This window comes from Amphiura filiformis, chromosome 6 (genome assembly GCF_039555335.1).
Source record: "Amphiura filiformis chromosome 6, Afil_fr2py, whole genome shotgun sequence".
Lineage (NCBI taxonomy): Eukaryota > Metazoa > Echinodermata > Ophiuroidea > Amphilepidida > Amphiuridae > Amphiura > Amphiura filiformis.
This window is the reverse complement of record NC_092633.1, coordinates 15,170,699-15,189,862: the sequence shown is the minus strand read 5'-3', so window position 1 is coordinate 15,189,862 and position 19,164 is coordinate 15,170,699. Positions and strand designations below refer to the sequence as shown.

Below are 19,164 nucleotides of genomic sequence, written 5' to 3'. Positions count from 1 at the left end.
TACTACTAGGATAACTTTTAAATGCTCCATCACTTCCGATATTCAATGAATATCAAATATTTAAGTCGTCACATTTCCCGTATGTCATAATGTTCATGATTTTTATGTAGTGGAATGTATTTCTTTTTGCGATTTGTAAACTTGCTAAAAAGGCTTTTTCCAAAGAACACGTTATGAACTTTGAGACAGACCAGTAAGATCCCGTCCTGCTATTTGCCTTCAAATTCAATGTACAAACCAAATTTTATCGATATATTTCGAATATTCAAAAAAAAAAAAAAAAAAAAAAGAAAAGAAAAAAAAGAAAGTCGAGGGGTCGACAGATTAATTTTTTTAGAAATAAACATGTAAAATAATGGCCTATTTTTTTTTTAAAATTAGTGCACGCGTCCATTGGAAAAATGGAAATTTCGGACATTTTCGATTATAACAAAAAAAATCTACAATTATTTTGCCGATTTTTTGATATAATATGCGCACTGATATGACGTTTCATTAAAGCTTGTGCACAGAATAAATTTGTAGATATATCTCAATTCGAATGACCATGAATGTTTCTCTTACGTAAATGCAAAAATAAAATTCTGTTAAAACGGAAATTAAGTTGTTTTTGAAATGGCCAAATAAAATGTTAAAAATCGATACCCCGGTAGGCCCTGTTCTTGGCTTCTTTTTTTTTGTATTTGAAAAGTACAAAGTTCTGTATTTTGGCACCGTCACTGACTTCAAATTTGAGAGTCTTGTTGAATTAACCCTTTTGTCACTTAATGACTGCTTTTATCATATTACGAAAAAACACCAGTCTTTATCAAACTACAAATTTTATATCAGACATGGGGGGATGGGGTTGAAAAAAAATCCTTGAAGTCTAGTAAATCCAGCACCTATGGCGACAAAATAAGTTTATAATACAAATGCGCGCCAAAAACTTTGCCATCTTGAAGCTATACTGGTCCCGGTCCCCGCACTCCGTGCATCCGCGGGTATTCATGCTCGTCGAAAATTTCGCGAAATAAGGGGTGTATTCAGATGAAGAAACGCGATTCGCGAAACACACAAAAAAGGGGTGTTTTTTCAAACCATGTGTTCGCGAAATTGAAAAAAAAGGGTATTTCCATCGAGCAGCTGACGCGTTGCTGCCAGAAAAGAGTATATTAGAAATATCATTCACGTTTTAGCGAAAATAGGGGTATTGTCGAAGGGCAAATAATTCGCGAAATCGCTAAAAAAGGGGTGTTTTCCCCTAAAAACATCGCGAAATGAGATGCAAAAGGGGGTGTTTTTAAAGTTCACCGACAAGCATGAATACCCGCGGATGCACAGAGTGCGGGGACCGGGATACTGGTGAAATATGATAAAATAAATTCGCGAACATTTTGGCACTTTGTAGGTTAAAATGGCTAAATATGGGGTTAATTTGGTCAGAAACGCAGATACAGGCGTCAACATGGGGGGGGGGGGTGTATGGACCATCCCCCTGGCAAAATATTGGGGGGGGGGTATATCCCCCATCCCCTGGATCTACGCCTATGATAAACTCATTATAATTTGCATCACAAATATCTTGGAACAAAGTTCTTGGAACAAAGGTGGAAATAATTTTTGTGTAGCGGTATTCATGATCTTGGAAAAGATTTAAAAGAGTCCAAAGTAGTACAGTTTTTAATACAGTCCAACCTCTCTTATCTGGACCTCTTTTATATGGATCTCTCTGCAGTATCCGGATGTGAAATCTTCACAGGGAAATATGTTTTTGATGATTTACCACAGGTAATTCCATGCTCTGAATGCTTACATGTAGAATGACATCTATTTTGCAAAAAGCCCTCTAAAGCCATCTTTTAGTGTTATTACACCATGTTTAAACAATCCTTTGTTGTCCCAATTTCAGTACTTGGGACAGTCAATGCAGAATTACATGTAATTCACGTATCCGGATTTTTCACTTATCCGGACAATGCTTGGTCCCATCATGGCCGGATAAGAGAGGTTGGACTGTATGAGTAGGAAGGTTGTTTCAGAGTTTAGGAGCACAAATGACAAAAGAACGGTCTCTAAAAGAATTGCTAGATCTTGGCTCCTGAAGAAGATGAAGATTGGCTGAACGAAGTCCTGTGCGACCTGTAAGTGTACAGAAGCTCGGAGATATATGACGGTGCAAGATCATTTAGTGATTTGCAAACAAAAGTAAGACTGAATTTAAAATTCACTGCGCTCATCGGCAGGCAGCCAGTGCAAGTCAATGAGTATTGGAGTGATGTGAGAACGTTTCTTTGTATGAGACGAGCGGCAGTATTTTGAAATGGTGTATAATTATGTTTAGGAGCATTTACAACATCCCCGTCAATGAATGCTGTAATAGTTCAGAAGGCATTTCTCATACTGGCGTTGCTATAGCGGATAGGGGTGTCGAGGGGGAAGTGCCCTATGAAATAAATAATAAGAGAAAATCGGGAAAGAAAAAAAATTAGACGCTAATAAAAAACCACACACATGACTTTGTAATCATTTCATCACATTTTCAAGTTCTTTATTCTGCCCAATAAAATATAGACTTGACAAGAATATATATATATTTGTTATCATAATTATCATTTGATACATCAATAGCGAGCTACACTCATATATGCAACACAGAAAGACGGTGGATTGGTAGCAGGCGAACGGGTTGGGCGGGTGAGTGAAAAAGGGTTGGTTGCTGCCAGCAAGAGCACTGATTTTCTACACATCTATGTTGCTATGGATACTATCACCATAGCAACATGACTATTACTAAAGTCTTGTACTTTTTACATCAAAACATATGAACACGTTAATCTAAGACTGTTATTGTTTTTTGTCTTTGTTCAGTTTGATATAAATTCAACTACTGGTAAATAATCTTACATTTCATTTCATATATTCAGTATTTTATGATCAAAGTGTAATGGATACTGTTAACCCCATGAGAACTAACTGCCGATTGGTCAAAATGAATATTGTGTCCAATTTTGACCCAATCAAGGAGGGTGTTATTAAGATCATCTGCAAACACAAGTTTGACCATAAATAGTTTAAAGCCTCGTCATAATTGGCAATTGAAATGAGCATTTCAAGTTATCAACCAATCAGAAATGCTGTTAGATGCAGGGGGTTATTACTATATAACTAAACAATGATCTTATTTCATTTTAGACACATTTATACTATTATAAACACATTGTCAAGTAATTGCAAGAACTTTCTGGTGAAATCTTGTCTTTTTTCGTAAGTATTTATCCGAGAGAAACGTTTTTTGTGTGTGACAGAAACAGAAATGCAAAACTGCTATTGTTATTTACAATATGTTCAGACTTACAGCATTGATGACATTTATAGCACTGCTAACACTAATCAATGCCAGCATGCATTTAAAAAAAAAATGAAATATCAAGATTCATAACATTCTTGCATTTACCCGCAATATTCACACATTATTCTTTACATTTAGTTTTAGAAGGCAATTAAATGACCTATATAATTAGTTAATTTTAATATCTATCAATTATATGTATTGTTTATTCAAATGTTTTCTGCTTGATACCATGTTATTCTTAAGGATATTATCTATGCACTTACATGTAGTTTTCATATATAAAAATACAGCTCATTTGGGCAAAAAATGTTGTGTTGCCTTTTAAGGGGAAATCTGGAGGGTCGGTCAGATTTTGTATTTTTTTTCTTTTTTAATTCTGAAATCTGAAGTTTTAACATGCTTGAAAAATAATATTGCATCTTCCCTTAAGTTAAAAAAACTCGAATGTAAATATATGTTTTGATTTTGATTTGATTTGTTCGGGTTGTGACAACCCTGGATAACCCAAGAAAGCCTCTATTGAAGCTTATTTCCATTGGGGTCCATTTGAACGCCGGGAAGGGTTGGGAACAGTCAGGGGTTAACACCCTACTCTTTTCGAAACTGGCTGCGAGATACATGTACAGGTATGCCTCTCTGCACACGGGAGTACGGGACCGACGGCTTAACGTCCCCTCCGAAGGACGGAGTACTTTCATGATTCATTTACCCAATTCTAAATAAACCATGGGGAGAGCGGAAGTCTGAATTAAATCTACAGATGTTGCTAATTAATTTCAGACTTTTTTTTCTAATTCAATATCCCAGCAAATCGCCACCGCCGGGAATCGAACCCGGGACCTCATGCACTAAAGGCAAGTACCCTAACCATTGCGCCACGCTCTCCCTTGGAGAAAAGAGCATTGCAAAGAATAGTTCATGAGAAACACAAAACTCTTCATTAAAAGAAACCCAAGAATAGACTGCATTTCTGTCTGAATTGCTTATTTTCAACAAACATCGCTGAGTACAGGGTGTATCAAAATGATTGGTACCGAAGACTTCTCATTTTTTGCCGAATTTTTTTACTATTTATTGTTCCAGTTTGGGGTTAATTGTTTAAATATTTGTAATTATAAAAGTTTTATCTTCTCTAAGAATTTTAGATCATAAAGATAGCATATTCTACTTAGAAGTTACATGATTCTAAAGGAAAGTAGGTGTTTTACACTTTTCGTCATAACGCTGGATCAGTAGCGCACCATTTTCAAAGCTCTATTTTACTGTAAATATCTTGTGAGGATAATATGTTGAAAATCATGGAAATGTTTAATATTTTCCTTGCCTTTTTCTTCATTCATGATATATATAATTGTTTGAGCACTCTCTCTGAAGAAACTTTAGTTCATTACTTTGTAATTGTTTTAATCAATATTTATTGCTTTAAAGTAATATTATTGACTAGAATAATTTAGATGGGGTGAAAGAAGTTTGTGTATCAACACCATCCAGGGCGGTAATTTAAATTGTATTATTGAGATTACTAAGTAGATGGTGTGGCAGAATGGCTATAGACTGTAGACAGTGTTGGTAAGTTTAGACCTGGTAACAGTTATTGGAATGGCTCCACAGTATTACACACTTCGGTGTGCATGTGCATTCATAGTAAAGAATCACTGGTCGACACGAATCTATGGAGAAATGCAGAGAAGATTAAGGAGACAGTTTCCAAGAGCAAAGCGTATATCGCACGCAAACATGCTATAGCTTGCAATGCTTCAAAATTTGATGGGCAGTTACAGAATGGACCCATCACAGGTGTTAAGTTCTTTCAAGATAGGTCTTCACCCCACACTGCCAGTGACTTCAGGAAATATCTTTCTACAAGCATGTGTAAAGCAATTTTATGCTATGTATACTGAGGCGAGATATTGAAGAGTATCATAGTGCAATAAATGGTTCAAGCAGTGAACCTATTCATTTTGTGTTTTGTAAATCAAACCATGATTACGTCGATCTTCGTTTAAATGACAATAGCTCCCAGATGCAACAACCTATCAACTTCAGATTAATAGATCAATAAGTTAACATATGCCCCTTTCTATTTATAGTACAAAAACTATATTAATTGGCAATTTTATATTTTTGATATATTTTTGAAAATGTCACATAGCCCGGTACCAATCATTTTGATACACCCTGTATGAGCATGAAGTTTAAGGGCAGAGTAATGGGAGAGAACATGGACCTTTTCGAGCTTCATTATTTCTGAATTGTATGTCCAAAGTATATAAAACTATACATTTTTGGAAAGGACATGAGTCAAGGAATCCCATGGTGACGTCAGATTTGTTCAAAAATCTCAAGTTTTTGAAAAAATCACAAAAATTCACTTTTTTACCCCAATTTTTTTGTGACAACTTAGAAAAAAATCCATTCGGAGTAAAAAAAATTCAGTTAGCTTTTCATGAAGAAGAGACATGAACTTAGGGAAGGTTTTTTTAATTTTTTTGAAATTCGTCTCTTTTTTCGAAATATTGAAAAAAACATGTGAAAAAAGCCATTTTGTCACTCTATTAAACTAAAAATTGCACATAATGGTGTATATTTTTGTTTAAAACAATTATTTTGAAAAAATGAAAAAACCTTCCCTAGACTTTGATGTACTCTAAAGGATAGTGCAAAAAGTTTACCCTTTACTTGCATATTTTTCGAGTTATCTTATTACAAAAATCGCGCAATATTGTCAAAAGTGAACTCTGAGAAATCGATGTTTTAGTAAAAAAAATGTCAAAATTATGCACAAAACGTCCTTAAATTTTAAAACGGTAAGACTTTCACACTTGTAAAAGCTGTATCTGGTCCATGGTCTAAATATGCATCTTTTTGCACCAATGAATCTATAATCTCTGCTTTCAGTGCGCCAAAATTCAAAATAATTAAAAAATCTAAGTGGCATTTTGACTGCAAATTTTTGTTTTGTTTACACCACATTTGCTGCCGTTAACAACATACCGAATGCGCCTTTGACTGCGTTGGACATACGCCGCAGAGTTAGCAAGAGGCGTCACGCGACGCCGAATCACGCTGCAGTAATCACAATATTTTGCATTCAAGCGCATTTCTGACTCATTATTTCCGCCAATTTACTAAGCTGTCTTGAGCCATGTGACTTTTAGAGTTGAAAAGAGTGAAATAAATCAAGCAAAAATACGAATAAATATTAGCAAGTTGTATTTTATCAGTTTCAAGTGAAAGAATACATCTTAGTGTTGATAAATATCAAAAAATCTCCAATTCGGTCGTGGACGAATGTGTCTTCCATTACTCTGCTGGCCTTAATCAAAAGAAAAAACATAAAAGAAAGAAAGATAATGCCTCCTCAAAACAACGCCCATGACAAATGAGCACAGCTTTGGTTTACTACTGCAACTGTTAGATTGGGATTAGAGTTTAAAGACAATTCGTCCAATAAAATATGGTCATTTTGTCCTGAAAATAGTGAGACTTTGAGCATTTCTGTAACAATTGTGAAGAAAAAATTACAAAAAACAAACAACCCGATTTTTGGGAGTTTTAGCATCGGTTGCAAATGGCAACACAACTAGTTTTTTGCCTCAAGTTAGAAATATTTCAGTCTGCAAAGCAAGGTTATGATTATCACATTTTTTCAATTTCAGAAATTTTAAATACAGTATTTCAAGGCAAATATCAAATTGGTGCTTTATGTCTTAAAGGTATGCAACTGTATAAAGATTCCAAAAAACAATTCGCACAACTCTTTTCAGAGTCACCAATTCTTAATTAGGTAAGGGGCAATCTACTTACATATCATTGGGCAAGTGGCTGCCCACTATGAGACTATGTAGACAATGGACAGTATATATGTGTAAAACCCCATAAATCTAAGACCAAATTAAAAAGACTAGTTTTTAGAGTCTGACGTCAGGGCAAACCTGTGCAGTTAGCATTTTTGGTCAGGTTGACAGGATGTCAGACGCAAACTAGTCTTTTTTATTCTATCTTGGATTAAAATAGTTGTCCTGAAGAATTCACAGCTAATCCTGATAAAATATTGACAATATTCTACTTGTCTGACTGACAGTGAAGCTGTCAAAACCCTCAGTCTGCAGAATATGGAGTCATACAAAAACAAACACCATTTGTAGAAAATGTTATGGGAGCCAAAACTATTTCTTGCACCAAAAGTATCCACAAAAGCTATTTGTTTTAAATAAGTTACAATTGACTTTATGAAAGTGTTTAATTTCAAACATACTTCCTTAACTCATGGCACATTTATACGCAAACAGAAAAATCCCACTTCTTACCCACATCGCATAAATGTGACGATGGTACAAAGCTCAAAGCGGCCATTTTGGATATGTGAACGAGGGAAACATATATGACAATTACTTCATAAACATTTCAAATTATTATTCCTCAATTCCAGATTTGACTGCACATCCAAGATGGCCACTCACACCATTGTGGCCATCTTGCTTGGCTGCGCATGGAAGGGAATAGTTCTATTTATGGGTTGTGAGCAGGAAGTGTTAACAAGCATACTGAGCACGTTTTGGTTTTTGTAATCCCATGTAAATCCTTATATTAAACAATTGATACAGTTCTTGTATCGACCATACAAAATACAAAACAAAAACATAACATTTAAACCAACACAGTGTTTCACAGCATATTTATATTACTGATGTTTAAAGGCCCATTCAGTGATTTGCTCATCCGGACGATCAGATTTTGGTACCTTTGTCATTGTCATAAATATGTAAACATAGCCTGCTCAGCGGTTCAGCCGAAAGCTGTGTATTTAAGACAAAAATAAGAAATTTACATGAATCTGTAATTTAGATACTGACAGTATCTATTAAATTAGCTTTCTTTTTTGCCGAATTTTTCATTTCAAAAATACCAAATAACAATTTGAATGACTTATCCTTCACTTATAAGCAATTTATAAACAAAATATTTTTTTTTACAATTTCGCTGGGACCACTGAATGGGTCTTTAATGTAAGAGGGATGGATAATAGCAGCTGAAAAGATAAATTATGGCTATTTGATACAAATTTACATATCACATACATCGAGTTGTATTATGTGCTTTTGAGCATGAACTATTACAATTATTATTATTAATATTATCATTACCATTCATTAAGGGTTGGGGTATGAACGTTTGGACAGTATTTATTTTGGGACATCAGAGCACATCAGACATATCCAATTGCATTCTGAATATGAAAATATATTCGGTTGAGAGCCCCCGAATAAGAATATATTGATGTTCTTTGCGTTACGTAATAGTATGACTATTCCTGTGTGGGAGAGTGCGTGAGTAACCTCACTTCAGGTTCGGTTTCTATCACGGCAACACGCTCTATTCTGTTGCGCAGTTGAATTTAAGTAGTGTGTGTCAAGTTGCTTCTTCTCAGAAGCATGATTGTTTAGAATCATTAGTAAATATTTTTATTAAAGCCAGTTTTAGTCTCGGGTGGGATTTTGGTCGATTAAGACTGTTTATAGCGGGAAGGAAGGAATCAACACCACGTTGGCATGGGATAGCCTAGGCAGGAGCCACGTACTATGCCCTCAGATTTTTCTTGTTCAACAAAAATAAAAATAAGAAATAAAAAATTGTGTTCAAGTTTTTTTGAGGTTGCGCAGCCCCTAGTTATCACGTTGATTCCTGTGGTAGGCTGCCCTATTGTATTAGCGTGGCATGATATCCTAGTTCTGTATAGCATGGCACAGTGTGTGCTTCTCGCTTTGGCAGCAATAAACCGACACCAAAATGCTATATTTGTTGTGTGTATGTTGTGTGATGTATGGATAGTCATAGTAAGGGTTTAGCAAAGAACGAAGAATGTCATTCTGATATCAAATAATTTTGATTTTTTGAAATTGTAATTTAATACACATTTTATGGCAAATCATTAAAATTGATATTTTTGATATTTAACAGTACTTGAAGTAAACTTTATAAATCTGATGATTTATACTTAAAGTGTATGTAGGTGGGATGAAAAGCCGACGATCAATTGAAAATTTTGACCTTTCAGATTGGAGATATGGATTTTTTTCCCAAAACACCAAAAAAAATAAGGTCTTTTTGGGAAAAAAATCCATATCGTCAATATGAAAGGTCAAAATTTTCAATTGACCGTCGGCTTTTCCTCCCTGCTACATACACTTTAAGAATATATCATTAGATTTACATAATTTACTTCGAGGACTGTTATATATCAAAAATTTGAAAAATATCAAATTTTTATAATTTGTCATAAATTTTGTATTATATTGTGATTTTCAAAAAAATGAAAATTATTTGATATCAGAAAGACATGCTTCGTATTCAGAATACAATTCGATAGGTCCGAGGTGCTCTCATGTCCCACAAAAAATACTGTCGAAACGCAATAAACGCTCATTTTAGATCCCTTAATATTAGTTGTTTTTATTATTTATTACAAGTCTTATTATTATAATGGTTATTATCATTATTATCATACCTACTTAAGCTTACCACTACACACACTATGACAGTATGACTACCACTACGTCTTTTCAAATTATTCAACAAATAACACTTGTGACAATAGAAATACATCCAAGTTATTGATGTTTATATTCAACATGTGAGTGACATTAAGATAGCATTAGGTTTACTTCATGTTATTTATAAATACATAACGTCACAGGGCGGGAAAAACCTTGTATGTACTATTGGCCCTTGAACATGAATAACGCCTTGTAGGTGTAGACTTTATTTTGAAGAGTTTGCTTTATCCATGTTCAAGGGCCAAAAGTACATGCAGGAAAAAACTCATATTTACTTTTGGCCATTGAACATGGATAAAGCCTTAAGGTGTAGACTTTATATTGAAGGGTTTGCTTCATCCATATTCAAGGGCCAAAGTACATATGAGGTTTTTTCCGCCCAGTGACGATAATTATTAGTATAGATCTTACATTCATTCACATTACTGCCAATTTACATTGCCTTTACACAGCAGAAGGGTGCATCTATATATAATTTGTATAGCATGCTCCGTGTGTATGGTAGTTAACACCATCATGTGCATTGTGTTGCAAATATAAAGAGTGAATTTTATCGAAAATTAATTCTCTTTTTTAAGTTTTTGTAATATGGCTAAAATTTTTAACAGTTGAATGAAAATTTATAACGATATTTGCTACACCAACAATTATGTAAAGCTTTAATCATGACGGTGTAATACCACAACACAGGTCATTGGCAACATCAATAACAGAGACAATCTTGAGCAGGATAGGAACTTTGTATAGCAAGTGAATTAATAAAAGAAATAATCAGCACCATTGTCTATCGTATAAATATTACAAGCGTGGCATACTGCTTTGCATGCTAATTATGTAAAAAGATGCATGGGTGGGAAGCAAGTGAAGCTGTGCAACAGTACAACATTTTTGATGCACTTGACTTGTTCAATATAGGTTATTCCAGTTGAAACCCATATCCCCCCTATGGAAGACATGACCTTAATCTTCCACACAGGGAGTGTGAATTTCAAATGGGGTTACCTAAATGGGTGAATGGTGAATCCTTATGAAACCTACACCCCTGTGTGGGATATTAAGGTCATGTCTTCCATAGGTGTATTATGGTATATTGCTGATAGCAATTGTTAGGCAAACATGATGCATGCCGAGAATGAAAAGGGCTCAAAAGCTATTGAATTCATCACCCGTGATGGCCAATTTGAGCCCTTTTCATTCCCAGCATGCATCACTTTTACCTATCAGTCGCTGTCAGCAATATACCTTATGGAACAGGGAAAGTGGCACAGAACTTTCGTCTGTATGATTAGTGAAATTATGAGTGCTTGTAAACATCTCTTATTTGGGACATCTGCATTCATCAAGAAGTAGTAACCTAATCACAAGAAGCACATGAATACTGAACATTATGTGGTAGTGGAAATAAAACCAATGGTGGTTTCATATTATGATTCATGTCCATTTTTGGCATTAGTTGTATTTGATGTGCTACATTGAGATAATTAAAGTACACAAAGGTCCATATTGATAGGGTGGATCTTATGTAAGTTGATGTACAACCAAAATGCCTTCCTCATTATCACCTCCCTCATTTGCAGTGATAATACTCAGTTATAGCAGAGATGTCACTCAGTTTCACTCAAAAAAACCTGAAACTGGTGAGAAAAACCTGAAAAAAGCATGTGAATGCAGGCCAAAAAGCCCCAAAACGGAAATGGTTTGAGACCAATCATTTGCAGTCATTATGGCAGGAACCTGTTAAAGTGGTTTTGCTCTGGCATGCTACATAATTTCTTTTTTCATGCAAGCAAAGGGACCACTGTGATTTACAAGAGCACGCAAAATGCATTTTTTTTTCAACACTTTCAGCTTTTGCAGAAGAGATGAACATTGCCAAACATTTACGGAATTTAAAAACTAGCAATAAAATATTAAAAACAAATCCACTTCTTAGTTCCTATACCATGTAATTAACATCAAATGACTGATACTGATAGGGAATTGTATGAGATGTGCTATGGGAAAACAAGAGTGTACACAGTGGTATTTGTGGAGTTACTTTATTGGGGAAAATAGTGAAAGCAATGGTATGAATTGCATTTATATAATATTGGATGGCTTTATAAACCTGCATGTCTAGTAGTAGCAGCAATGCATGGTGGGTATCGTTGAAAAAGTAACATGCGCTAATTGATAAAGGGGTGGGCAATACCATGCAGGCTGGGGTCGAACTACAGTCCACAAAGGTATACTGCCATGAGAGGCTAAAACTTTGGCCCTGATGTGACCTCAACAGTACTATTTAGTAATAGCCCCAGTATTATTGATGTCACTGAGGGATCAGTTTTAAACCAGAAACAGAAATGAAGGCAGTACATACATGTATTTGTTTTATACTTCATTCATTAATTCTTTATCCATTAATAGGTTAATAGATTAATTTAATTACTGCTCAATTATTTCAGTAACCATTAAAAACAGAGCTAATTTAAAGGACTTTCAAGACTATCCTAATTACGTAGAGACAGGTTTTAGGCCCTATCATTATTGTGTTCACCATGAAATATATAAATAAGTCATTTTAAGTGCCTACAATTTTCAAGGACTGTCAGTGACATGACAATTTGGAAGTCTGGAAAAGGTGTTCTGAATTCTAGGACTTTTTCAGGTGCATCGGAGCCCTGGAAAAAAGCACATGTGATAATATGGGACCATCCTCCTTTTAACTGACCTTACTAAGGACAGCATTGATATACCTATGATGTGCATGTACCAACATGTTGTCTTTGTATACATGTGTCACTCTACAGAATTTAATACAGAGACCACATGAATTGCACTTATGTGGCTGCAAATACTATTTATCATTCTCAATTTGCTTAACCCCATGAGAACTACCTGCCTATTGGTCAAAAAGGAGTTTTCATTATCAATTGGACCAATCAGCAACATTGTTAGAATAATTTCACCACATAAATAAATTGGGGTGAATTATTTGCAAAACTCCATTCTGATTGGTGATAAAATGAAGATATTATGTAACTGACCAATCAGAGGCAATGTTATTTCGGCAGGTAGTCCTCAGGGGATTAAAATATTAAACAAACTGACAGAAAATGGTGCTTGACTTGGTCATCCTACATATATTTTGGCACGCATTACATAAAAGCGCATATTTTGCATTGCTTTTTTCATATGCAATTTTCAACACATGCTTTGGATGACAGTGCATTTGGCTATTACATTGAAAATCTATACACCCTCACTATGGAAAACATGACCTTAATCTCCCACACAGTGAGTGTGAATTTCAAACAGGATCACCTGAATGGGCGACTCCATTTGAAACCTGCATCTCCTGTGCGGGAGATTAAGGTCATGTCTTCCATAGGGGGTATATGGGTTTTAACTGGAATAGGCCATTCCAATTTCAAACTATTAATGTAACAAAGTATTTTTCATATGTAAGGTTTATTTTATATACATGACCTTTTGTTAATACTGAAATAATGTTAATACTTTGAAATGTTTTAAAATTATTCTAAATGAACTTTTGTTAATACTTTATTATATTATGTCCCATGTAAAGTGGCCTCAGAAATAGGTTGTCAATGCCATATTCAAGGCAGATACGAGTGGCAACAAAAAAGGTTCATGTTGAAAAATGTTGTACAGACAAATTGCTACAAATATGGTTATTATTATACGACACACTGCAGAGCATTGCCCACATACAATTAATATAACATTTATGGATTTGATATACAAGTTATAAAATACAATATTATATCATTATTAGAAACAGACTTGACTAAGTCTAAATGATAAATACAATTTGACATACTGTTGAAAGGAGATTTGTACAAAAGACTTTGGATAAAGGTTACTTAGGTTAAATATTGGTTGTACTGTTCAAAAGAAGTAGTAGTGTACAAAATATGATGGAATGCCACTATATAGTGAGTGAGTACTTTTTAAATTTTTTTATTAACCTTTTTCATGGCAAAGGATTATAACAGTATACCACATTTCAACATCATAATTCCTTTTTGCTTGGTCTATGGTAACATTGTCCTGAAGGCTTTTGCTTAGGAGTATTCAAGGATGTAAGTAACCCTGAAGAAAAAATATGGAAAATTGGGAAAAAAGGCGCATAAATTCAGGCTAAAAAGCCCCTAAAATGGGCTGAAAATAAAAGAATTTGCATAAATCTGGACTACAAAAAAACCTGAATTCTGTAAAAATACAGAAAACTTAAATCCCTGGGAGTATCAAGTGTGATTAGAATTATTCACCATAGTCATACACAATACAGTGCCAATTAATAGTCTGTCTCCTCTCAAGTTGAGAGGAGTCGTAATGCCATTTTGGATTTTGTAGTGGCAGATTCGAATTGCACATGCTAACCTAAGCCTGTGATTTATCCGTACCCTGGTAATGCAGCCGCCTAAATGCACCGATTCAAATCTGCCACTGCGAAATCCAACATGGCGTTACTCTCAACTTGAGATGAGACATATTATAGTATGGATCATACACAGAGGTTGGTTACAGAGCAGCCAATCAGCTTCTTTGCATAGTTACAAACTTGGTACCAGATTCTTCTTATAGCTTTTTTACCCGTAATGAAATTGTGTACCCGTTCATTTAAAACATACTTCCGAAAACTTGGCACCAGATTCTTCTTATAGCTTTTTTACCCGTAATGAAATTGTGTACCCGTTCATGTAAAACATACTTCCGAAAAAGTGTGCACATCAATAAGGTCTGTGCATCTTTTTCCAATTTGCAACATTTAAACTCGTATTAGTAGACTGTCAAGTTTTGGTGTTGCAAACATATTTATACGAGAAATTTGTTAAAAAGTAACTTTAAGAAGCAAACTGTCAGGGGAGTTTCTGAAATGTAGGTTGTGTTATGTCCAATCAGCCAGTGCCGTAGGATTTCATTCATTTGTGAATACTGATATCAAAATACAAAATACTATTATTGGCTATATCTCAAAATCAATATTCCTGATATCCGACTCATTTTGCTTGATCACATCAAAATGATGTGTCTGTGTGTTGCACATTTCTTATGAGTTAAGAAAAAGGTGCTTTTCATTATCAATTGGACCAATCAGCAACATTGTTAGAATAATTTCACCACACAAAAAATTGGGGTGAATTATTTCCAAAGCTCCATTCTGATTAGTGATTTAAGTGAAGATATCATGCAATTGGCCAATCAGAGGCAATGTTAGATCGGCATGTAGTGCCCAGGGGGTTAAACAAAGATATAACAAGATTGTCCTTGAAATCACTGTTTGTTCCACGTCACTTTACAGTGTATATACATACAAAGTCACACATATAATGATGTTGATTTGGCCATATACTTTGCTCAATAAAAATAGAAACCCAAGCAAAAGGACATACAATGTTGATAAATGATACTATGTTGACCAATATACCTTTGCCACAAAAGAGCCTAATAATTTTAAAAATATATCATTATACATTTTGGTATGCTACAAATACTGTACTCTAAAGCTACATACATCAATATGGCTACGTATGAATGTTGTTATGCATCACTATGCATTATGAGATTCTTTCAAATACACCAACATGGTAACTGAACCAATGACCCAAGTCTAGGCCTTTTGTTGTCTGCAATCTTGCTGTCTTCATCTCAACATTTTATAAGTGTGTAAACATTTCAAAATGTATTTTCATGATATTAAATCCATTTCTTTACTTTCATCTAGGTGGTGGTGATTGACGATGTTGGGCTATTCCAGTTGAAATCCATACACCCTATGGAAGACATGACCTTAATCCCTGCACAGGTTGTGTGAATTTTAAATGTGGTCACCTGAATGGGTGAGTCCATTTGAAATCTACACTCCCTGTGTGGGAGATTTCAGGTCATGTTTTCCATAGTGATGTATGGAATAGCCCAACAGTGATCCAATCCCAAAGGCTACTGCACAAGTCTCAATTTTATTGACACTTAAGAATCATTTTGCAAATAATTTAAACAGAAAACATTAGAAAAAGTGAAATAAATTTTTCATTTTTTTTTATTGGGGACTGTTCAGCAAGATCCACCTCATCTGCATACGCTTGAAAATTGTTGAAATAAATTTTTGCGTGATTAAATTACATATCACAGTGGTCCCAGTGCTCACCAAAAATTGTCACATATGCAGTAGCAATAATCACCACTCGGATGAATTCAATCAGTTGCTCATTTCATTTGATAAGTGCAACGGTGGTCAAAGCCTTTTAATAACTGATCCTTTTTCAAAGTTTTTCAACATAATTAATTTTCTTATTAAAATGATTATCGATTTTTGTGATTGTTTGGATATTGTTTTTGTTCTGTTTTTTACAATCCATAGATGTAGTACAGAGAATACTACATATCAAATGTGTTTTTTATCCTTTTTCTGTTTATGTTAAATTAGAAATAAAACTACAAACATCCTTTGTAAGTTTGATATCAGGCAGTTTTGTTAAAGGCCCATTCAGTGATTTGCTTACGGGAGGGTCGTAAAAATCATCAAAGTTCAGGTTTTGGCACCTTAGTGTCATAGATGTGCTAACATAACCTGCTTGTAGTTCAGCTGAAAGCTGTGTATTAAAGACAATAGAAGACATTTTACACAAATCTGTAATTTCTCTATCTTAGTAGAGAAATTAGCTACATGTATTTGAATGGGGCTTCAACTTGGTCAATACTGCTAACTGCTGTTTTCTTCATTTTTTGCTAAAAATTTCATTTCAAAAATACCTAATGACAATTTAAAATGACTTACCCTTCACTTTTAAGCAATTTAAAAACAATTTTAATTTTTTTACACTTACGCTGGGATCACTGAATAAGCCTTTGATTTCTTTCAATGATTTAGTTAGCACTCAAATTTTAATTCTAACAAATTATTTCTTGCTAAATGCCAGTCCATTCAGCATATGCAAATATCAACTTTTGGAATGAATGTCAAATTTGTGTCTCAGCTGTGTCCTTTTTGTATTATTATTTCAGGAATGTCCATCCATTGGTAATTATTTGATTTGAGTTGCTCTGTTACATAACTACTTTCCTTTCTACTTCAGACCAACTCATATTGCACTTATTTATATTGCACTTTGAAGTTGATACTCATAGTTTTTTTAAATGTTAGAAAAATCTTCTTAGAGAGGTTGCGATTTCAAAATGTACATATCGTACGTCTGTGTATGTATTTAAAATGCCATCACAGGAGAGTGATTATGAATAGATATACGAGTGTATGATACATACGTTTGGAAACCGCAATATCTCTATTGTATCTGAAATAAGAGCCAACATATTTCTGTATATTCTAACTGGATAACAAAACTGCAAGTTACCATTTTTGGAACAAGTAATATCTACGAAACCTCTCTTTCTTTTTTTCTTTTTTTTAATACAATTTCACAATTTACTTTGTGGTATTTTTTTTATTTGCAAGCATTTTTTTGTGATATTTATAATCAGTCTGTAAAGCAATACTTTCCATAATTAAATGATTATTTCATAAATGTATTGACTGAACAAAGCACCTTGAAAAGCACGACTCCGATCAAAAAATGGCTGTCATGTATAAAATTGCACTGTACAATAAGCAAATATGTTAAGAACAGTTATAGGGTACAAATTCAGCATATTTAATCTTACTTGTTCTTGGCATTCACCTTTAACACTTTCATTTGTAAAAACTTGCATTTCCATTGGTTTGGCAAGATGCAGATTGGTGTCAAGGGTCAAAGTTCAGCATGTTTTCACAGTGACAAGGTCGTCACAGTTTGTATTACTTGTATTTGCATTTTGTACTATGGATACACCATTTGACCTTCTCTTCGTGGTACTTGGCCTCCATCAAGTTGGCAAGATGTGGGTATTTCACAATGTCATCTCGGCAAGCATCGACAAGTTCTTTTGCCCATTGAGCATTTCGAGATCGGATCAATGCATTGAGAAGCAAATCTGCTGATTTCGTAGCTCCTTGGTTGATTTCCTCCGCTATAATGGCCTCTTCCTCCTCTATAGGGAGGGAATGCAGGTGATGAAGGAGACGGCTAGGAATGATGTCCTGACGCAGGACATTGCGGTGTACCCGAATCACTGCCCTCCACAGCTGTACTTCAATTGGAACATCTGTTCAAAACAAAACAGTACAACTAACTTTAAAATGAAATTTCTACCAAGTTGACATAAAAGCAATTGTATGGCAATTTACATCATACAGCTTGCTCTAGGAACTTATTGTTCACCCTGTACAAATAACATTAATGTGTTCCCCAACCAACTCATTATTAACCAAAATTCTAAGATTGTACAGGTCCCTGGTTTGATTCCTGGAGAAGCAGTGAATTGTTTCACTGGCTATTTTTCATTCACGCATTGACATGGCTTACAATTTATATGGGAATCTATAATTTGATTAAAGTAATAATGTACAATTTCCATAAACAATAGATTCTTATTAGTTTTCCACAAAATGTTAGTCACTGATCACATTATGTCCCCTTTTAATTTTCGAGCCGATCAAATGAGGTAATACAAAGAAAATTGCTATTTCATTCCAGCTCCACATTATGGATTTAAATTATTTGACTTACTGAATCTGTTTGAGATCTCATCCACTCTCACTTCAACTGACGGCGATACATCCTGAGCAACAAAGACAGAAATCAAAGAACAACATTGGTGAAATTGAAGCCTCAGAAGTTATCATCCCTCAGAAGCACAGTGCCTCGGACTAGGCTACCTAGATAGATGGCGCTTTATAAATGCTTTAAAGTTAATTTAAGTTAAGTTGGGTTAACACTTGAGAAAAACTGATGAATGGCTCGTTTGAAAGTTTGGTGCACATATTTTGAGTTAATGTCTGTCAAAGAAGAAGTAGTTACTTTCTGAGTTGGGTTTAGACTTTAATTTGCTTGCATACACCACACATTTGAAATCAAGGTAAACATGTTATATCTTGGATACATGGTATTCCAGGGGTCGATTTAGCCACTAGCCCTGGCCAGTAGTTTTCTTGTCGGGCCAGGAGATTTTCCGCCTGGATGGCCCAGTGGGCCAGTTGAGCTTGCATAATTATGAATGTATGACATGTTACAATATTAGAAACACAATTAAGTAGAATCTGGACCAGTGGATTTGCCCTTGGGCCAGCTGGAAACCTTCCCAGCTAGGCCAGCTGATTATTGCTCCTTATGTCTACCCCTGGGTATTCTAAGTGAAATGTTGACATTAAGTTGATTGTGTCTATTATTCTGT

The 19,164-nt window shown here is 34.7% G+C and overlaps 1 protein-coding gene across 1 annotated transcript in view; it reads right to left on the bottom strand.

Moving 5' to 3' along the window:
• Positions 1 to 9,454: 9,454 nt before the first annotated feature.
• Positions 9,455 to 19,164, bottom strand: part of LOC140155028 (death-associated protein kinase 1-like) — a 102,660-nt gene continuing 92,950 nt past the window's right edge. The window contains exons 16-17 of the mRNA XM_072177701.1: positions 18,501 to 18,552; positions 9,455 to 18,036 (exon numbers count right to left, since the gene is read on the bottom strand). Of these exons, the coding sequence (XP_072033802.1) occupies positions 17,690 to 18,036; positions 18,501 to 18,552 (399 nt within the window). The 3' untranslated portion in view covers positions 9,455 to 17,689. The remainder of the gene's footprint in view (positions 18,037 to 18,500; positions 18,553 to 19,164) is intronic.